This window comes from Pleuronectes platessa, chromosome 22 (genome assembly GCF_947347685.1).
Source record: "Pleuronectes platessa chromosome 22, fPlePla1.1, whole genome shotgun sequence".
Lineage (NCBI taxonomy): Eukaryota > Metazoa > Chordata > Actinopteri > Pleuronectiformes > Pleuronectidae > Pleuronectes > Pleuronectes platessa.
In genome coordinates, this window is record NC_070647.1 from 4,918,373 (window position 1) to 4,940,461 (window position 22,089).

The 22,089-nt window shown below is 41.6% G+C and overlaps 1 protein-coding gene across 1 annotated transcript; it reads right to left on the bottom strand.

Moving 5' to 3' along the window:
• Positions 1-7,070: 7,070 nt before the first annotated feature.
• Positions 7,071-19,104, bottom strand: adm2a (adrenomedullin 2a). The gene is made up of 3 exons (XM_053414783.1): positions 18,961-19,104; positions 18,242-18,542; positions 7,071-10,869 (listed from the first exon to the last, which is right to left on the bottom strand). Exons 2-3 carry the CDS (start codon positions 18,340-18,342, stop codon positions 10,458-10,460), a joined length of 513 nt encoding a protein of 170 aa, XP_053270758.1. The 5' UTR covers positions 18,343-18,542; positions 18,961-19,104; the 3' UTR covers positions 7,071-10,457.
• Between the last annotated feature and the right edge of the window lie 2,985 nt (positions 19,105-22,089).

The following is a 22,089-nucleotide window of genomic DNA, read 5'->3' on the forward strand; positions in this document are numbered from 1 at the left end:
CAGTGAGCAGCAGTTCTGTGTTGACGAGTCAGGTCAGAGGAGAATGGTCGGACCGGTTGGAGCAACACGTCTTACATTGAGGTGGATGGTTCTACATGAGCAGAGATCAGGTCAGGTTCAACTCCCGTCGGCTGGGAAGAGAAACGTGAGGCTGCAGTGACACAGACTCACCAACCACGTAGCCAGGTCTGAGGAATCAGGATTTCTGCTGAGGCTGCAGATGGAAGAGTGACTCACTCTCTGGAGTCGACAGTATGAATCCCTGGAGCCAAACTGACTTGGTGGTGTAATGGTGTTTTCTTGTATCTATTTATGGTCACAGTTGACCCATATTTGAATGGATAATTCTAGCAAAAAGAATGTCTCATGTTTTAAGACACTGTGGCTGTAGTTCTTCATCCTGCAGCCCTGTGATGTCTGGTTTTTTCATGAGCTGGCAACATTGGCAGGTTTGCTTGGCGTCATCATGTGCACCCATCATTAGTGATGCGTGTAGTCAGAAGTGTGCGATGCTGTGCCAGTGAGCACACCCCAAACAGTGACGCATGTTCTAGTGAAAACTTTGTTTGGTTGATCGCCCTGCATTTACTGGGAGCGATGGACATATGGATAAAACCAGTGCAGTTCCTATATAGAAAGAGAAACCCAATTGCCCACAATATAACTTATCACCGTAGAGACAAACAGGGTGACTGTCATCCAGGTCTGGTGTCAGTAACTCGTGTGAGAGCAAGGTTTTGGTCTCTGTGAGCTGTGAGGAGACTATGTGTGAAGCTGCACGTATGCTGTGTGTGTGTGTGTGTGTGTGTGTGTGTGTGTTTGTGTGTGTGTGTATGAGAGAGAGAGAGAGAAGCATGGTGAGGAGTCACGTTTACCTTCGAGTTTCAGACTGCAGACATCACCGCCCTTCTCCACAACTTTCCCACAGATTCGTTTCCAGGCCAATCTGAAGTTTAGTGACAACACACACACACACACACACACACACTCACGCAAGCACAGTAACTCACAGAAATGCACACTCAGAGTCTGGCAATTTTTTGATTGTCTTATTGTCAGTAAATCAAACCATTGAATAATATATCCTGTCAACCAATGTTAATTATCATGTCTGGATTTTCTGCTGGATGAATCACATATAATTCAAATGGTCTGTAAATGTTAACTTCAGAAATGTACCTAAAACTTTACCTGTACCTTTAAAGATGTGTGTCTCATACTTTACTAAGAGTTTTATTGATTGGCATCTACTGTATAAGTCCTGGTCACACCAGAAAGTATTTTTCCAAAAATGTCCGCCACAGCATGACATCCCTTCCAGGATTTAACCCAAGCGGGTGGGCGAGTTGATGACATTTCTAACATGCGACAGGCGCAAAACTAAATCCAAATATCTCAGGATGAAAAAGCGCTACCATACATGCAAGAGACATCGGCAAAGACTTCAAGAGAGCTTTTGGTGGAGGCCAACGCCAGTGTCTATTTGCCGTAAATGGTAATATGTTCCCCTCAGTAGGATTAATATGTGCCCTGCCTCTTCCTGCTGCATCACCTCTCACCTGAACACTCCAGAGATTTCTGTTTTAAATGAATGATCAAAGTGTGAAGATAATAAACCACAGCCTTTAAAAACAGAGTGGTTTCTGCTGACATGCTGTGAGCAACACAAACAGTTTGGTTAAGGCTTGGGTAATTCTGGTGTTGGTTAGATGTTAAGAAAGTAAACACGTATCTCGTGTTTCAGGTCATTTTCAATTTTCATCAGTGGCTCGAAGAACCAATTCCTGTTTCTATTCAACTCGACCTGGTGAATTTCAACCCACGTTTTTGTGTGTGCTGACCTTCTGGGAAGCAGGACCTCCAAAAGGAGGAAGCTATCATAGCTCGCTAGCTGTGTCACACCACACAATTATTATTAATCCTCTTTTGGCTACAACAGACTCTGGCCAGTGCTAGCATGAAATATAAAGCAGTCAGGGGGGAGGCATGTGCGTGATTATAAGTTACACGAGTTATGTGTGTAGCCACATGAGACCAGTCATGGGATATACGCAATTTATCTCCAATTTGACAAAATATTTCCGCCAGTTTGTGGGAAATACATTTTTGTGAATGGGATTCTTATACATATAGTTCCATTGTGCGCCTGGAACAAGTATTATGCAAATCTTACTGTACTAAGACCGTTAGCTTGTCTATAACGTACCTTAAGGTGAACTGTATATTAAGCAGGAACAAATTAGCTTTGAGCTGAGGTTGTGAATGTCATAGAGTTTAAGAGATGACCAAAAATGTTGCTGGGGTTCCTCTTTTCATAGCTGACAATTTGAAAAATCTAGCATAAAGTCAGCCTCATCCTTTAAATGCGATTATTATAGAGTGAAAAGGGGACTTCCACCAAAACAACTCCACACACAAACATGATGATCTTCCATACATTTCCCCATCTAGTTGACTATACATTCTCATGGCTGCGTATTATCTCTCATGTAATAAAAAAGTCTACGCATATGACCTTTGAACGCTGCGAGCCCTGTGACCCGGAAAACCTGCGTAACCTACAGAAGGTCTAAATGTACACGACACTATTACTGTCAATCACTGTCCAGCTGCAGCCATGTGGAGCTGGCGCTTCCCCCTCACAATCTGCTGACTGCGTTTGACAGGACATGTGATTTCACAGTCATGTCCTTAACATAGGTTGTATCAAATGTTCTCCCGGTGGTGGATAAGTGATGTGCATCCCAGCTTTGCTTCCAACCAACCACACATCCCATTTGAAAACAATCTGTTCTCTGTCTGTAAATTCAACACAAATCCAAAACGACAACAGGGATCCTTGTGCGTTCCTCTTGAATTGTTTATATATTGAGTCTCCGCACTGCCACTTATCTTTAGCACTTTAGATACTTATAAAATGTTCTGTCTGATCTTCTATCCAGGTGCATGAGGCTTTGCATGGATCAGTATAATTGTACTGTGGATTACCAGGGACTCTAGACTCCTTCTCTTTTCAAATGCCTTGCCTCGGCTATGACGCAGAGTAACACCTCTTTGCACAAGCCAGTGACTCACCACCATATTCCTGTCTCAGTGAGAAGCATCTGACACCAGATAACTGCACAACGTGACTCCTGAAAGCAGAATCTGAATTAAAGTAGGTCAAAGGGGCAAATACTCGCCTCGTGGATGATAAAGAGAAATTACACTGAGGAGAGTTCAAATGTTGACATCATCATGTTGTGTTTCTAACTATATGCGAAAAATTGGGGTTGTTGGGGACACAGAAATAAGTTATATTCTCTTCAGCAATTACTTGTGCACAATTGGAAAAAGAGTGGGATGTGCTGTATTAAGATATTATAAAAGAAAAGATGTAAAAAACATGGTTATTCAATCTTTTTTGTAGAGAATTAGATGTAAAGATGTTTACCACTCGACTCTGTGCGCTCAATACATACATGACTCTCATGGCATTTCAGAAAATAAATGGTATAGTCCACACAAAGTGAAATCCCTCTGGAATACCTTCCACATTGCAATAGAGTTTCTCTACCGACATTACGCAGAGCTTGACTGGAAACACTGTCGACCACTTTGGTTTGACTTGTCTCCAACATTCAGACGTCCACGGCAGAAAAGATCGACTTCTACACCCACAGTGCCTGAAATCAACCAGAATGCATAGCAGCTACAAAATGTGATGGCTTTAGAATGAGGGGTGCAACACAGACCTTGAACTGCACATATGTAAGTATGGTAAACCTCTAATAACTGAGGAAGAAGCACATAAAGGAAGTTTTAGAGAAGATAGGTAGACCAAGATATAAGACTAGACGCTCATCTTAATAACTTGTAAGTTCCCGAGGCAGGAATTTAGAAATATGTCAATGACATTGGAGATATAACCCGAGCAGCTAAACTTGGATCCTATAAATCACAAACTAGAAGCTGAGAAGACGCGGTGTGCTCCAAAAACCTTGAAACCTATCAGTTCCTCAGTTATCTTACTGCTACAGCCCAAACCCTTGTCAGCTGACAGATAACCAGCGTGCACACTGTTCTGTGTGTCTCCAGTGAGCGAGTCAGTAGCTTTTGATAGAGACAATGTATCAAACCATAGCGTTTAGTCATAGAGTCAAAACAAGCAGGTGCATACTCTATCTCTTATCCAGGCTGTGCTGCTGATACAGAAGTTACATTATGTGTTGTATGTACGGCTAAGTTCCCACCGCACTTCATCTTAGAGCTCATCAAAAGTAACTGGAGTTGTCTTTTCAGTTGAAAGGATTTGTTTCTATCCATGCTGTGAAATCAGCTATGGCTGTTGAGGAGTTAAAATTATGTTAAATTATGGATTATGGTGGTATTCAGGGCCAGTTGAATCTCAAAGCTGTTTCTGAAGACTTCCAGAACCGCCAACCACATCAAAACCGGCAAATGGAAGATCTGGATCACAAAGGCACTTCAGACTCCTGGAAGAAATTCATAGTGTTTCATCAAACGAAAGAAGAGGGTTAGAGTGATATTTAATATGTTTGGTGAAAAGCTTTTTAATGTAGACATCAATTTTTTTTATTGCGTGCAAGAAAAACTTTCTCCAACAGGGAATGTCTAATGAAAGATGTCAATGACCTGACTTATATGACTAAGTGGTAGGAGCCAGCCAATGTGAGCATCTCCACCAATGCTTTACTAATTCTGACCATTCGCTACGGCCCAGTTTTCATGGAATTGTAAAACTTTCAACTTCAAGGACTTCTCGTCTGTCAGTTTGAAAGCGTTTTTAAAGGCTCTTCAAAATATGGCTTCAAATCAACACTGGAAAAACTATAGGTATTGTTTTTGCCACTAGGAATACTCTTCACAAAATATAGATAATCAATTACTGACCTTCTTTCCTCTTTAAATGTGGCTCTTGAAAGTTTGAGGGATTGCTCTTTTAAAGACGACAGCTGTAGTCAGTATGGATCCATGGTGATAAATACTGGAATCTATTGACAACTTAAAATCAAGGCAAAAAAGTGCTGACCTGCATGTTCCATATATAATGATATAATACATTGTTAAGTACGATATAGGTATGCTGTAAGGAGGCGATAGCACGGACGTGGTGTATTTAGCTTTGTATTTTATTGAAGTGAAGTGATTTAATCGCTCAGCAGGGAATACATCCACGCTGATAGTTTCTATGGGCATTTGCTTTTCATCAATCACATCTTGAGAAGAGAATCACCTAGTGTATGTATGCTGTAAGCTGTACTCTACCCAGAGCGGCTAGCGACTCAGTCTGCCACTTTGCTTCTTGCGAGAGACACTCTCCCTGTGAATTTTGTCTGAATTTCATCAAAGTCAGATGTGCATTTGAGCTTAACAGATGCCCCAGTCCAAAGTATGTGTCTGAGTGTGTGTTGGAGATACAGTAGCCTATATACAGTAAGTGTTGTAGTTACGTAAAGGTTAGCCCTGTGTCATGTTGTGTGTTGGAATGTGAATGTTATGGCATTGGGAACAGGTGTATACGGAAAAAACGGGGTCTGCTTTCTGTGTTTTAACCAGTGGCTCTTCTCAAATACCTTGCCGCCATCTTGTATAGTGGTCGTCCTCCAGCTTTCCTCTGATAAAAAATACAAACAGCTCAGCAGGAGATCTTGCCCGTTTTTACTCTTCTTCTTGTCCTATAATTTACCTGTGAGAATCTCTAATAAAAGAGTGAAACATGAGCTACCTGTCTAAAAAAAGGAGGATTAAGTGTACAATTGCTTGAAATGTCTATCCTGAATATTAATCAATATATACCCTGTAAATTTGTAAAAATCAATTGTTATTGTCGTACCATGAACTGCTCTGATTAAATAAGCTACTATTATACAACGTGAACCAGATCTGGCCACATGTGAGGTTCCATCTCCAGTCACTTTTTGTTTCCACTTTGGGGTTAACAGTTTTTCTTGTGGTCTAGAAAATGACACACGAATTCTGCACCCTCTCATTATATGCGACTTTAAGACCGTGAAAGTCAACCCAACTGTACATTTTAATGTGAAGAATGTGAGGAGGGAACGTTCCCTGGTATGTGACACCGTTTCTGCTTGCTGACATACAGTACATCAGCTGCAGGCAAGATGGTATGACATAACTAGCGCTGGTTGACATTTGGTATTTGTTGTTTACCTTGTGATAAAACAGGAGCAAAGTGATAACGGAAAGGCACGCTTTGAGGGACCTATTAAATCCACAGTAGTAGAAGGCAGCATTCTTCCCCTCAGTTTTGGGATCTCTGGTGATTTAGCATCACATCTCCCTAAAGTTGGTGGGACTCACCAGATAAATACAAATTTAAAAAAGGGGTCAAGCTCCAAAAATGCCAGGCCCTTGCCCAGAATTTCCAACTCAGACTGTAACTGAAATGTTCTGGTCACGCCAGAAATGGTATGTGATATTATGTTCACCAGAAAATACATGTTTATTTCCATATAAACCAGTATGTCAGCTAGTAAGTGGTTGAATGCTACCGTTAGCTGTCCATGAAATTGTAGCTAACCCTAAAGTAGGGTGGCTGTGATCAAGGGGTAAAGCGGCCGTCCTCCAACCAGAAGGTCGGTGGCTTGAATCCCAGCCCCTGCCAAAGTGTTGCCCTTTCACGTCTCCTTTACCTTATGCTAAATGAGGCAATGGCTTGTCTGCTGTTGACCAAATCGCCTGGCACTCATTAACTCTGGCCGACCATACGACCTTTACTGCTAACGTGGCGTCTGTGACATCACAGCCTGATCGTAGGTTTCTGGAGGTTTGATTCACCTTGTGCCATGTTCGACATTCGACAGTCCTGTCATGTAATGATTCACTTCTTTGACTATTGTGTCACAGCAGTCTGGCCAAGGACATAGTATCATGGAAGAGGGTGTAAAAACCATATAAATGTATTTATATATGTGTGTAAGGCTGAATAATAAATGCTATCTATTAGCAAATTTGAGTTTTTAAAGCCTTTACTGCTTATATATCTTTATTTCCTTAACAAATGGACACACACGTACTCTTAAATCACAGTCTATACTCCATCACACTACAGTATAGGTCTTTATTTTACAGAGTGAAGGACATTGTCAAACAGTAACATTTTAACTACAGTTAAGACTTCCTCTCCTACCATAAGGTCATGTTTAAGGAGCAGTGGAAAATAAGAGACAAATAGTCTTTGGTGACATACAGATATTAACTTAAAAAGATAACTTAAATACATAACTTTAAATAATTGGCTGAATATATATATACACACACACATATATATATATAGGTATATATATGTATAGATATATACATACAAACAAACATTCACAGGGGCACATGACAGTCACCCTTCACAGTCACCGTGATGACACATTAAGTGCACTGACATATTCAAACACATCTCAAATGCAACATTTACAATAGGAACCAACTTTCACAGTGAAATTCAAGCTGTGGGAAGCTATCGGCGACCACATTGATGCATTAAAGTGCTTTCCTGTGACTCAAAAGCAGATCATGTGACTTTCAAAAGGCAACAGAAAGGAAAAAGTAGATCCACTGAGGTCTTCCTATATCGTACAACTCTAACAGAAACATTTGTTACATGCCGACACTGCTGTCATTTTTACTGTACGTCTTTGCAATACTGAGCTTTGAAATCTGTACACATGTCTACGGGGAGGTATTAGCGGTCGTGCACAGTTTGCTCACACAACTAGACATGAAGCAATGCCCGATGTCATAAAAACGTACTGCGGGGGAAGAAAAAAAAGAGTCTGGTGGCACAATGGTCCAGGGCACAGATCAAACACGGGAGATAAGTGTCCTGATAGGATGAATACCTCAGCTCAAACACATACAGACGTGTGAAACAGTACAGTTCAAAAAGAAGAGAGAGATCCACCAGCGTTTTTTTCAGCGTTTGAAAAGCCTTTTAATGATTTGTCACGAGATAATGATTAGCTCCATTACAGCTAAGAGGATGGCATGTTTCACCTCAGCAAGACTATGAACAGATTAGATTTAGGAACCAGTGATTATTACCCTGTGACCTCCAGGCTCCAATGATTACAGATAGAAGAGGGAAAGAGAGGCAGGAAAGGGCTAAGAGACTTGATATAAATAAGCTTTTGATTAAGGGAAATGGGGCAAATATCAAAGAAAACAGAAGAAACACAGATTAAGATGTAAAACACATTAATATATGACGTCAAGTATTGCCAGGTATTTGGTGAGTTTAAACTAATGGTCTCAAGAATACAGAAATTTTAAGTTCTAACAAAAGCTCAAAAGTTTCTATGATCAAACAACTAGATGAGTAAATCCACTGCTTTTCTACTGAAATAGGAAATATTCAACAGCTCTATCTAAGTTAAGACTGGACTATAATAAAGTAAACTCATGGAACAGATGCTTGGAATAATGTAAGTAATATGTAATATAGATGCTTCTCAGATAAAACATGTGGGTTTTAAGGCTTAGGTTGCATTTTGGGGGGGAACTTTGACTTTAACTTCAAATTTGAGCATGCACTATGAGGAGAGCTTGACCTTGTTTAGTCTCAGTCCATCATCTGTCCACCGTTCCAAAGATGGACATAATTAAAGAACAAGAACATGTCAGGGCGTGCATTTGTTATGGTGCTACGCTATTTTGTGTACTTATTTGAAATCGGGCTCTCGTACACCTAACATTTTGGTCACCGTGGTCTCTCATTAGAAACCCGCATTGTAACAGTAGGACTTTTATGGTGCCGGTGCTGCCAACGAAATGTTGTAAATTGGTGCAAAGTGCTGTAAGGTATTGCCAAGAGGAAACATAAGGAACAATTGACCTTTTGTCATATGTTCCGGGAATAAAATCACTTTCGTCTGCCATACACAGTATTGGTGGATTTGTCTGTTTTAGAACCTCATTTTAAGATTTTTGTTTATCTAATTCCTAGTTAATGTTGCCCCAAAATATTTCATGGGCTTACATCCTCCATTTGAACACCTGAGCATAGAAGGGAAAATGTACTAACTTGTAAGAGCACTATGGGATGTACTTGAGAGTATTGCTCTATTCCCTCAGTCCACTGTGCTTTATTGGTCCCTTGCTGTAAAAAGTCAGCTCAGTGTATGTTTATAAAAAGTAAGTGGATTCTTATTTGTTTTGGCACATAACCATTTAAAGGGCTACTTCAACCTCAATAAAATAAATGTCTATACAAAGTTAGTCTGAATTTTATTTGACCTACACTAAGAACTCAAGCTACTTTTACTAACCCCAAATTGAACTGACCCTTTAAGGCTGCGTGTGCACAGATGTGTGGAGGCCAAACGCTTAACTCTTTATATTTATGTATACGTGTTGAGTGTGCAGACCACTGGAGGCTCAGGGCCCCCCCTCCCCTGCTGTGTCGGTATATATGACTGAAGTGATTAAGCCAAGTATATTAAACTCCTGTCATCCCAAAGGCCTGACTTGGAGGGGGAACTTGTGAATCACGTGAAGGGGCTAATATTTCAGACTTGGCCTCTGACAGAGAAAATGCCAGCAGTGGTACAGCGGAGTGCTGATCCATGGCTCCAGTCTTCACTACTGCGTCAGCCAACCAGCACACTATAATGCAACAAAGAAACTGATCCTTTGGGCGCTGACATTCCTCCCAAAGCAGTGGCTTCTGAACCTTCTTCTTTAATCGTTGTCAACATGGATTTTATGTGGTTGAGACCTGACTCCGAGCGCTCTAAACTTGGGTATAACTGAAGTGCTGTGGCTGGTTTCAAATGTAAACCCTGGTTGTGAAACACAAAGTCTTGCTGAGCGATGAATTCCCAGTTCAGCTGAAAGCTTTTGGACTGTTCCAGGGTAGTCAGTGGCCAAATAAGGAGGTAAAAGAGTTCAATGGGTCAAATTACCAGGTCTTTGGGAATACATTTCGACAGGGCTCCAGCTCAGAGTGCAGGTTGAAATCCACATTAGGGGCTTAAGTGTTTGATCAATGGGCCAAGGGATAACCACCACTGGGGAGGTCAGTTGGCAGACAGGGCCGAGCCACTGGATGGTGTTGAAGACAAGCCTTCATTCTTACATTAACAGGATTAAGACACCAAACGGGGGCCTCTTGGTTTCTTTTGAGCATTCAGGAGGGAGGATCCAAAGAACTTCAGAGTCTTTCAACAGTTCCCAGGATGGCGGGAGACCTCAAATGAGGGGGTTCGAATAAGGATTCAGACAGCTATGATCTTGAATTTGAATCTTCAAATCCATTAGTCAGCACAAAAAGTAGCGAGTCACGACATTCAGTCATTTGTCAGTATAATTCTCATTTTTGAGATGGATAAACACAAGTTATGGACTACATCAAACGTTAATGCAAAAGACTACCAGTAATACATTAAGAGATAAATAAATGGAGATATAGATAGACTTGCTGTGGGTGTTTGGAGGAGTCTAACTCATCCATAACTATGAGGGCTTCTGGGATTAATGGGGGACGAGTCTTCTCTGCCACTCTGACCAATGAGCTGATGGAGCCGGTGGCTAAGGTTCTGCACTTGGCAGGTTCCCAGGACGCAGCCCACTCTCATCAGCTTGGCATTCTGAGGGTAGTGGTGACCCCCTCGCAAACCCGAGTGGGCGTGGCGGCGAACTCTCAGTGCCCTCGTCTTGAACTGCGAAGCTTGGGAAAGCCATGCCAGGCTTGGCGAGCCTATTCTCGCTCCTGAAACCGGTGGGTGCCTGAGGAAACCGGGCAGCCATTTTGGGGATTGGCTGGGGGCTGAAGAGGGCATGGCGGTGTTTGGCTGGTTTCCTGACGCCAAGGCTTCATCCTCCCTCGGGCCGAAGAGTTTGCTGAGGAGGTCCGACCTGAGGAGAAAATAAAAATCAGGTGAAAATCGAGACAAATTGTCTGGGTGTGTGATTCTCATTCATTAACTGGAATGTAAACCACATGTCTAAAATGTGATTTGAGCTTTTTTTGCCTGCAACCATTTTCACAGACAATGTTAATATTTTGATGTTTAGCAAGTACTGTTTACCATGTTCCACATCGTACAATTCATCCAGCGAGTTCTCCGACTTAACAACCGTTTTGGTTGCTTCATGCGTCATGGAAATGTCCCTGCACGTATTGTTGATATAATGTTGCAAGGTGGGAATTGTGCAGAAATCCGATTAGCTGCACAAAGCAGCTTTGATCAACAAAACATTTTTGCCGCTTGTCTGAAGACAGACTGGCTCCCTGCACACTCGGCCACTCAAGTGGACCCCGTGCTCATCTCTTAATGCCCAACATAAAGGTAAATGGTTTTTCACATAATGCCTGACGCGACATCATTCTATCAACTCCATCACCTGTGTGCATTTGAATGCTCAGCTGAGTTTCAGCAAACAGTTTGGGGATCTTATGTATCTTATGATCCTATTTTCTCACTAACTCCTTGAAGTAAAGAGGGGTTTATGTATCCAGGTTTTCAAACTACACAGAGAAATCCTGCACATATGATTACCTGTAAATATGTAAAGTAATAATAATAATAATAATAATAATAATAATAATACATTTGATTTGTAAGGCACTCTTCATCCGAGAATCTCAGAGTGCCACATAGTTAAAATCAAAGTCATAAAAATAAAAAATAAAAACTCAACTCAAAGTAAAAACGCCTTCTTGAATAAAAAGGTTTTTAGGCCAGTCTTAAAAGAGTCTAGGGTCTGTGTTGCCCTCAGGTGGTCAGGGAGACCGTTCCATAGGCGGGGCGCAGCTGAGCAAAAGGCCCGGTCGCCCATGGTGCGGAGCTTGGTGTTTGGAACCCGAAAGTGAATTAATATGTCTGCGAAAGCCTATATAACTGATCTCAGAACAGCGGAAGTCAAGGGGAGTCGAGCACCCTTGTAGGTGGCTAGCTGGCTAACCACATCTCTCAGAATTATCCACATTGCCCATGCACAAACACCCAAAACCTGCTGCTTCCCCTCTGACTTTTGTCTTGTCAATGGACATGCCTACAAAAATGACAGATATTCTAGATACAACAGCTCACAGTCAATTCAGAGACAACAACAAATAGGTAAAATAATCTTTCAATTGTCACGTTTCAGTGCTTCGATTACCAATAACAAATTCAGTTTACCTCAATCTAATCAGGGTGGAAAAGACTGACACAAAAACAACTCTCACTTGAGTTACATAAGCAAGTGTTTTCTAGGTTGGGTAAACAGACTCATTGTGAAAAATGGGTTTCTAGGAACACACATCAGACTAAATGACCTGTTAGAGATGGACATTTTCTGCAGGCCGTTCAGCAAACACAGCAGCAACTGACTCACCATCTGCTCATTGTTTGACAAAGACAGTCCCGTCTCACAGAGTGACCCGGCAGCTCCTCACTGAACTGTCTCTGCAGTGTTTGTACAGCACATCTATTCTCTGAGTGCTCACCCATCACCACTGATGAGGGTCCACAGAGAAATAAACAGCAAAGCAGCGTTGCACCTGGCAGCCAGTGGATTCAGAATGTCAAAAAGTTCACAATATCTTCTTGTTTTGCAAAGAGGTTTTTAAAACAGCCCCAGGGAAAAAATATCTGCCATGTTTGCCTTTCGGAGTCAAAGGGGGGGAAAGAATCTGAATAGCAGGTTTGGCACTTTTTTCCCCATGTCCTTCAAGGCAAAGGCCACAGTTGATGTAATTATAAAAACGGTGTTCTATTTTTGAATTGCTGACTGGTGTTATTTCACTTTGGACGCTAAATCCTGACTCACGCTGAGGGGTTGAGATGTGAGACGTCGCAGCCGACAGCTCCTCCGTGAAATGAGAAGCTTTTGGTTTATTCAGCCACTTCAGCTGCAGGCTCGCTGCTGGCAGGTTTGGTCGCCTGCAGGGGACCTGCCGCCCAACAGTGGCAGTGGCTGAATGAACGGTTGTGTGACGCCAGGCCACAGACAGAGGCGAGCACTATTTCCAGGACAGTCTCGGTGTGCTGTGGTGCCACATCACCAAGTCACACCCACCTTGTCTGCAGAGTTCTTTACGTGGGCCAGAAGGCAGAAGTGGCCCTGCACCAAACTGCACTATTTGTGCTCTGTATGAATGTAACACTACTGTCATGTATATCCTAGCCTCAACGTTTTCATTTTTTCCCCATATGTATATTAATAGTGGCTGCACAGCTTTTTCCCGGATTTAAACTACTTAAAAGTTGGGCCATGCTTTGATCTTTCTAGACGAGGTATTCAAGCCAGTACCTGACCAGTAAGTTATTTGTTTTCCTCTTGAAGATCATCAGCTCAGTCGAACAGCTGAACGTGATGCTCAGTCTCCGAAATAACTTTTCCACAATGACATACAGTAACACAAGCCCTCCAGCCTTCGCACAGGACTGGACTTTGCAGGTCTGCATGTTAATCAGCTTTAATTAAATCCAGAAACCAAAAGGCTAGTAAGGACGTCTGGCTGGCAGACAAGAACCTTGTGACTCTGATACAATTCCAATGGAGACCACTTCCTGGGAAAGTCAATTAGGAGTCTAATCCCACAACTCAACAGTAACAGAGATCGCTATGATTGGCAGACAATCAAAGATTTCAAAGTTACTTTGTCTTCAGTGGTTCCTTCAGCCTGTTTTTTCTTCTGAATTGACAGCAGTCCAGTCTACTTTTAAGGGTTGGAATGAAGTCTCCCCAGTTTGATGGCACGCTTTAGCTACCATAGCCACCCATAGAGAGGGTAAGACCTCTCAAACCAGACTCTATTAAAGAAACCTGCAGAGGGTACACTGTACCCTCCATGCTGTTGATACACAACATGATTACCAGAGAGGTGGAAGCTTACCGAGGTCGGCCTTAATCAGCAGTAAATGTGGTGCATTCATTTGTAATCTTCCACCATGCAACAGTGGGGAGATTGTTGTTAGTGAAAAATAGCACGAAAATACAGGATTGGTGGTTTATTTCCCATGAAACACCGGAACTAGCTGTTTAAGAGCAGCTCCGCTTTCACAACCTCCTCAGCGGGATGTGATTTACTCTATGCAAGCAACAGTGGAGTTGAACATTCTTAAAACAGCCAATAAATTACATGGAGACCCAGGGGGCCAAGTTAGAAACTATCATTGCGTTGCAGAGTAGACACAGCAGGTCTCTTCTGCCCTCAGTTCCCTTCATCCATTTAATCTTCACTATACAGCGAGCTGCTCCTCTTATGCAAACATATGTATACATGCACGTTCATGCCTCCACAATGGTGTGGCTTTCTGTGCGCAGTGGAAACTAGCTCTTTAAAGTTCTGGAGGGTGGAATTTAGGTCTTAGCAATTAATCCACAGTGGAATTCTCTTGCTCTTTGGTTCGCAGCTTTCAGCTTCTTCAGCTTCAGCCTGGGTTTTGGTCAAATTGACCCTGACAGAGCCATACAACTGTTTAATAATGTGAATAGCCAGAACCAAAAATAAGATATATGAGAAGAGCAGAGGCAATCCGGCTTTCAATCATTCTGCCGGCATGTATACATGATAATGACAAACTAACGTACTTGTTGTTCCTTGATACGTTGTAAATATGTCAGCACAGAGATAGCAAATCAAGAGGACGGACCCAAAGCCAACTGCGTGTGCAGAGTGGCTCGGAGAAACCATCTTGTGACACATGACTTCAGTCAATCTCAGGTAAATATTATGCTGAGAGAGTCGGCATTGGACGTCTGAACCCCATGCGGTTCAAATCCGCACATACAAGAGTGAGTTAATGATTTAACAAATCTTTTGAAGAAAAACAGGACTTTATTTGCCCTTAAAGAGTTAGAACATATTTTCGCCCATGAAGTAAACCTACAGATTGATGTGTCATCATCATTATCATCACCATCCAGACGGAGAAAGATTGATCGCAAATCAGCTTAAAATCTCCTACGTCTCAAAAGCAACAAGCCTTTTCCCATTTATGGAATCTGTATTCTAAAGCCTCTTCGCAGCTAAAGCCATATTTAAATTGTTGGTGACCCTGGCTTTTTCCCCTTTAAAAAAAACCCCTCCATAAACATGTTATGTAAATCGACACTGAAAGGTATGTGCTGCATGTGAACCATGGAACCATGTCATTTCTCCATGTTTGGAAAACGCCCATTGGCCATTGTTACAGTGTCTTGGTGTTTGTCGAGTCCTTAACGGGACATATGGGGACAGCGTGGACACAAACACAGAACGGGGGGGGAAGGAATGACAGACATCATCAGCCCAGACACACTCAGCTTCCAACGGGAGGGGAAATGTTTCGTGTCTGTCAGTCCTTGATGGTAACAGAACAGTATGTTCTCCATGGCGTGAGAAGAGAGGGAGGATTTATTGTCCTAGTTAAAGCCCAAAGCTACATTTATGTGAGATGTGCTAAGTGGTAAATGTGGAGGCTTGTGAAGCAGAGGGAATTATCAGGGGAGGAAAATCATCCCCCATGGGTTGTCAGACTGAAATATAGTTGTATAGACTGTGGTGGGCTTCTCTGCTTAAAGTCTTCATAAAAAAGACACTGCCCAATGGCAGACCTTCAGTTAGAGTATTTACATGCCTTTAAGTCAGTTGGAAGACTCAGCTTCAGGCATAATGTGTTTTCTCTTATGATTAATTTGCCAAACTAAAGGAGGTCTGACCTATAAGAAAGGTGTCCAGCTGGTTGCAGAAAATGGATGGGTGCCCAATGAGCGCAATTTGGTTCACATGTGGGAAGCCAGCGAGGGATGATGATCTTGTTGCTGCTTAAGTGACTTCTACTGGGAGGTCATGGTATCTCCGGGGGGTTGGTCCTCATTTTATCCTTCCAGGTACCCCAGTTGATAGTGACAGGAACAGCAGGGAATGGGGCAATGGGGGGAAATTATTATCTATAAATGAAATGATCCTACACTCATGATGATAACAAGGTAAACATGATCAGATTGTAGTTCAATTTCACAACATTTGTGCATGTTCAAAAAGGAGTGACCAACGTGTAAAATACAAAGGATCACAACAATATTAATGATGGATTGGAAGCCAAAGTTTGGATTGGGACATTACTGAATGTTACTGGTGAGACACAGGAAGGTCGGTTTAACCATAACCCTCATTTATAAAGAATAACCCCAATCAAACCCTCTTGGACTGTGAGCAGAAATGCAGTGATGACGCAGATGCCACCGTCATACAGAGGTGAGACTGAAGGGTGATTATGGTGCGGGCAGGTGTAGTGAATGAGGCCAGACCAACACAAACAGAGAGTGGAAACAGGCACCTCGATTCCCAGGGTAACGATTAGGTTTCAGCAGCAGGTGTTTGCCGCGGTTCTGAACACGTGAGTTTGGTCACACACACACACACACACACAATTCCGAGAGGCGGTTTAAAATGCATGCCAGGAAATCTACACTCTGAGATCTTCCAATATTATTAAAAACGAGCAGAATTCAACGTGTCTTGCTTTTCTTCCAGCCTCCTACACTCCTAGGGATTTAAAATGTACTCATTTCCTTTACTATTGTGGTATCCAGTTTATTTAGATAAAAAAAAAGCACCAACAACTGATGACAAATTGCCCACGGCCCAGAGTACCACCTTGGTTGCTTCGACCTTCAAAGGTCACGACATCCACTGGACCCATTTCTAAGTGGGACCTTCATAGGCCCCATGCTTGCCTCTGACCATGGCCATCATGTCACATCCCTGAGCCTGCCTCTGGTTTACATCAGTGCTGGTGCTGAGCCGGTAACTGTGGGTCCAACATCCTCCAGAAGAGGGCATCCACACACCGACTCTTCCACATTCCCCACTGCTTCTCGCCACGGCAAATTCTCACGTGTATTGCATCGCTGACAGGCCTCCCTCCCTCACACACCAAAGCCGGCCGACTGTACTGTACGTGGGTTGGTCTGTGAGGAATAGCACTGGCTCTAGTGCTGTTGTCCCATGTCTTATTCAGAGCTATTCAGAGCTCCGTCACTTAAAGGGGTGGAAAAGTACAGGTGTCACTCAGTCACGGGATCCTTTATGATAGTCCATTCTGGTATTTCTGGCTGGGCTGGAGACAAACTGGTTTTCCAAGAACGGACGTAACAGTTTTCCCATATAGAATTACAAGGAGATTATACCAAACAAAACCTTTATAAACAGTTACTCATGTGACAGCAGACTGAAAGGTGGAGGAAGGAGAAAAAAGGAGAGAAAAGGAAAGGATTGTATTTCAATACAATCAATACACAATGAGTGCAACTCTGAAGCCGGTGTGATTTGGCGTGTTCGTTGGCACAGTCAAATCTTGGCCACATTCACTGCTGTACTTTAAAATAGAGAGTTTTAAGTACATTTTTACCCTTGAACTCTCCTCTCAAGCCCTGATCACAGAAAAACCTACACAGGAAACTCACGGTAAGGCCCCTGTAAATATGCTACTGATAACAAATACTGTTAGGATACCTTATTCAAAAATAAAGGAATAAAATTGCCATTTGCTTGGCTTGGTCTTTAAAACTTTTCAACAGTTATAACTAAATATCAATGACAAACACTGTTACTCATTCCACAGCTGACATGCTTTTAAACAGGGATCATTTCCAGGAGAGAGAAGTATTTTTTAATCTTTTTTGTATCCCTTTTTAGTTAACATTGCAACCTATAGTTCTGTCTATCTGCCAGACACAACAACACAGCACATTCACTTTTACGTACAGTATCGCTGACTTCTTACACGTGCGCTTATGGCTTTGATTCCACTCAAAGATCAAAGGTCAACTAAAATTGTAACGGTATTATGTAAGAAGAAGAAGAAGAAGAGGAAGAAGACACAGTAGATGGCGGTAATGCATCTTGATGTTGGTGGCCAGCCGCCAATAAACTGTACAAAGATGAAGAAGTCATGGTCTCTCACTGGCTTCCCACTTTGGCTGTAGCAGCCACATGCAAGCTTCAATTAAGAAGTTCACTGTGAAGCATTGTAGTGGGGGGCACACTGACACACTATACTGTAGGCTGCTGCTATTCAATACATGTGTTATATCGCTCAACGACATTACCCACAAAACCAAGTAAATCAAAGTAGCAAAAAGAGTAATAGCAACGCAGTAATATTTGGATAAAGTGTACTGAGAGTAGCCCACAGTCCAGCCAATCAGAGGACTGCAGCGGGCCATGATCTTTCGCCTAATAAAGTAGTGTCCTTGTTGGGAATGGTCGCGGTGTGTGCGTTTGCGTGTGTGCGTGTGCGTGGGTTTTTACCTGGTGCCGCTGTCGGGACGCTCCTCCACCGGTGCAGCCTGCAGCTGCTGGAGGGAAACCAGGCTGATGCAATACACGGTGAGCGGGAGAAGGCACCGCATCTTGGGCCAACTTTAACCGTACACCCGCTGTGCAGGGGACGGGGCCAAGTTTAAATCCGGGAGGGGTGTGGAGTGGGGACGACGATAAGAATACAAAATAAACGATGATAATAATAATAAATAAGGAAAACAATTATATAGAAATGTTCTCCAAAAAAAAACTGATTTCTGGGTTCAGGTATCCACGAGGAGAAGGAAACCTTTGAGGGGGAGAGAAAGGAGATTATAAGTAATCAATGATTAATTAACCTACCACTTAATAATCCATAATAGCAGAAAATAGATTATCTGAATGATTTTTCTAACTTTTCATTCATTTAAAAATGTCTCTACATGTGCAGCCTTTTACAACACTCACACACACATACACATACACACACACACACACACACACACACACACACACACACACACACACACACACACACACACACACACACACACACATATCATCTATTATCAAAGACTAACTATACACTTCTACTTCATAACACTCTTTAAACTCAAGCACCAGATGAAAACTTGAACTTCCCTCTAAAAATACATATTATGCAAATTAGTTAGTAAAAGTTCGCATTTCAATGAATAAAACCTGATGTCATTATTCCAACCTCTTACCTTTGAGTCGTTCCCAGGTCGGGGTCTGTCCGTGAGTTTGTTTGTTTTGTCTCTTTCCCCGTGAATCCAAACGTGTCGGTCAAGATCAAGTTCTCCACTGAGCAGCTGAGTGACATAGTGGGTTTAAATAGGGAGTGGGCGGAGTTCACTGCTGCCTCATGTACCGGTGCATGCAACTTTCAAAAGGAAAGGTGCAGTAACCCTGAACGCACACACACACACAAGCACACGTTGTGTTTGAGGCAATTACAAGGTTATTGATATGTATATATATATATATATATTATATATATTAGATTTCTGTGAATCAATATCATCTTTGATTTGAAATGATTTTACTCCGCTTCTTGTGTTTTGTTGCTTGGTTTGTGTGTACTTTTAGTAAAGCACTTTGAAACGGCAGTTTGGAAATATGCTATATTATCATTACTATTATTATTATTACTGCTTCTATCATAATTATTATTATTCATAGGGTAGCATGTTGCTGCCTTGGAAGCTTAAAATCCCCCCAAAATTAGATTAAGTTTTGTCTTGCTATAAAACTGAATATTGAGCAACACCAACCCCTTTAAAGCCAAAAACTCTATTACAGTAATATTGTAGTGACACCATTGCTTAATAAGCATCATGACAGACTTTAACTATCACTGTAAACTTAGTATAGAATAGTGCAGCATCTGAGGTCCTTGTAGTAATAACGCTAAGTCTGGTTTAGTATAGTTTGGTTTAGTTTAGTTTATACAAAATATATAAATTAAATTAAAAGACACATGTGGGGTTTGGTACAAACCAGTAATGGCTTATATGAGACCTACACCGAAATATAACAAAAAAGATAATACTAAACAAACAAAAACTGCTATGCAGGTTATATATTAGTATATAAAGAGGAAACTGGACATGGACCCCCCTTTAAGGTGTGTGTGCTGCTTCAACTCCACCTTTTTGCTGTTGTATATTAAAGGTACGTGACATTTTGGTCAGACAATCGTCTCTATTTTAGCTCTACGTTTGTCGGTTTACTTGCTAGCTTTAAGTTATCATGCTACTACTAACATATTTCTGTTGTTTAATTTGTGAAGGGGGTCTATTTATGTATAAAATACCAAATTCAAACTGGACTTCACCAGTTAGATCCATACGCATATCACCAACAGCTAACAGGGAACCTCTAACTGTCATTTCAGTAATCCTCACGAATTTCTTGTTAAAGTCAAGAATACATGGGAAAACAGAATTTTCATGAATTTCTCAAGCATTCTCTCTTCCGGGGCCAAACCCTCTTCATATCTCTTATCTTCGCTGTCAGTCGGTGTGTTTAACATAGATAGAAAGTGACACGGGAACCACAGACTCCTCAGAACTCTGCTTTCGAGTTACGCCTACTGTCTCATCGTGAGGCATCACGGATACGTTTCCTGTGCCCCCAGTTCCTCAGAAGCTGCTGGTGCTGGAGAGCTCATCGTGGCTAGTCACGTCGCTGTAAAACGTTGCAGAACTTGTCCTAAAAGGTGTTTCCTTTGCTTGGTTGCCAAACTTACGCAATCCCTTTCAGATGTGTTGTTAATCTGTTATAACAGGCGAAGGGCAAATGTCACAAGTCTAAACAAGTATCTTACAACGATGTGTAATGACTCAGAAGAATCAGCTTATTCCCCCCTATTAGTAAGAGCTTTTGTACTGAGTCCAAGTTTCCTTTCCCCCTTTCCTATTTAACCGACGGACACATCGGTACACCAGTAATACCTGCACCTGGTGTCAACTCTGATGCAGTTAAGCAACATTCATTTCCATGAAAGCAACCCCAAATGGGTTGTCGGCAGTCGAGTGGAAGAGTCCTTCCTGGTATTTGAAAGAGAAACAACAACAACAGAGCTAAACACAGTCTCCACATGAGGACTTTTAGGGATTTAATGTTTGTTATTTGTGTCTTTGCTGATGCAAAACTCATCTCAGTCTAAATAAACATCAGTAAACAGAAAACTTCACATGTACGATATGTAAAGACACAATTTTGTTATTAAGGTAGATAACAAAATTTAAAGGTGCTTTTCGAGTCACAAAGCTAAGTTTCCAATTTTCCGAGAAATAGATGCATTTAGTCCTTAAGATATTTCTAGAAAGAATCTTCAAACATCTGGATAACAAAAATGTTGTTCTTAAAAAGCTTCTGAACTTTGCTCTTATAAACACAAGCAAAATATGCTTGTGATTTTTAATAGAAATATACAGTGTTTGGAAAAATCACTAATAAGTATATGTTTTGCTCATGTTAGTGTCTAGCTACTATCATTGATTGGGAAAATACAGTGACCTTTTTATTAGTTGAATTGCTATATGTTATTCTTCCAAAAGGATACTTTTTCCATTTTCCATACAACTGAAAAATGGGTAAAAGTAGTTTTTAGCTTAGTCAATCAACCTATATGGATTTTTCAGGAGGATGTATTGCTTAACTCTGTGATTTAAATGTAAAGATAATACAAGAGATATAATGTAAGACTCAATCAAACTGAGAATTAGATACACGTGGCTTTAAGATCTTTGAAAGAACTTCTGTTTAAAGAAGCTATTGTTCTTGTCAACCACCAAAGTCTTAATTGTTGTGTAATATTGAAAAATTACTACATATTATTTAAATCAGAAAATAGCCCTTGGATCTAACCTATCAGCAGTAAGTATCATATTTTCAGACAAACAGTAAATGAGACCAAGTCCATTAAAGCAAAAGCCCGAAGCCCAGTTTCTTCGCTACTGGTTGCGTGTCAAGCCAAAGAGGTAGATCAAGAAAAAAAAGCAATTAATTTCCTGGAAAGCGGTTAAAGTTTCAAATAAATGATAAGTAACAATGAGAACATGCTAGAAGTCATTTGTACATCACAATTTGGGCTGCACAGTTACTGCCAACTCAGGACTCTAGCCCTAATGTGCTCTGTGATGCCGGCCTTTTGTTTAATGTGAAGCGCTGCGTGAGCGATATTCACTCAGACAGATTTGTTACCGCCAGTTGCCAACTTCTCACCCTCACTGATATCGTCTTACAGCTCAGCTCCGCCCGGGCCTTTCTTTGATCCTCCATCAGCTTCAAATGTTATCATTCCATCAGAGTGAATGCTCCATCATGAC

What these genes read in the sequence shown, in the direction of transcription:
- adm2a (XM_053414783.1), bottom strand. Translation starts at nt 18,342, where the DNA reads ATGCGGTGCCTTCTCCCGCTCACCGTGTATTGCATCAGCCTGGTTTCC. An exon ending in CGTCCCGACAGCGGCACCAG is followed by an intron (nt 10,870 to 18,241) that starts GTAAAAACCCAC and finishes TTTTCTCCTCAG; the next exon opens with GTCGGACCTCCTCAGCAAAC.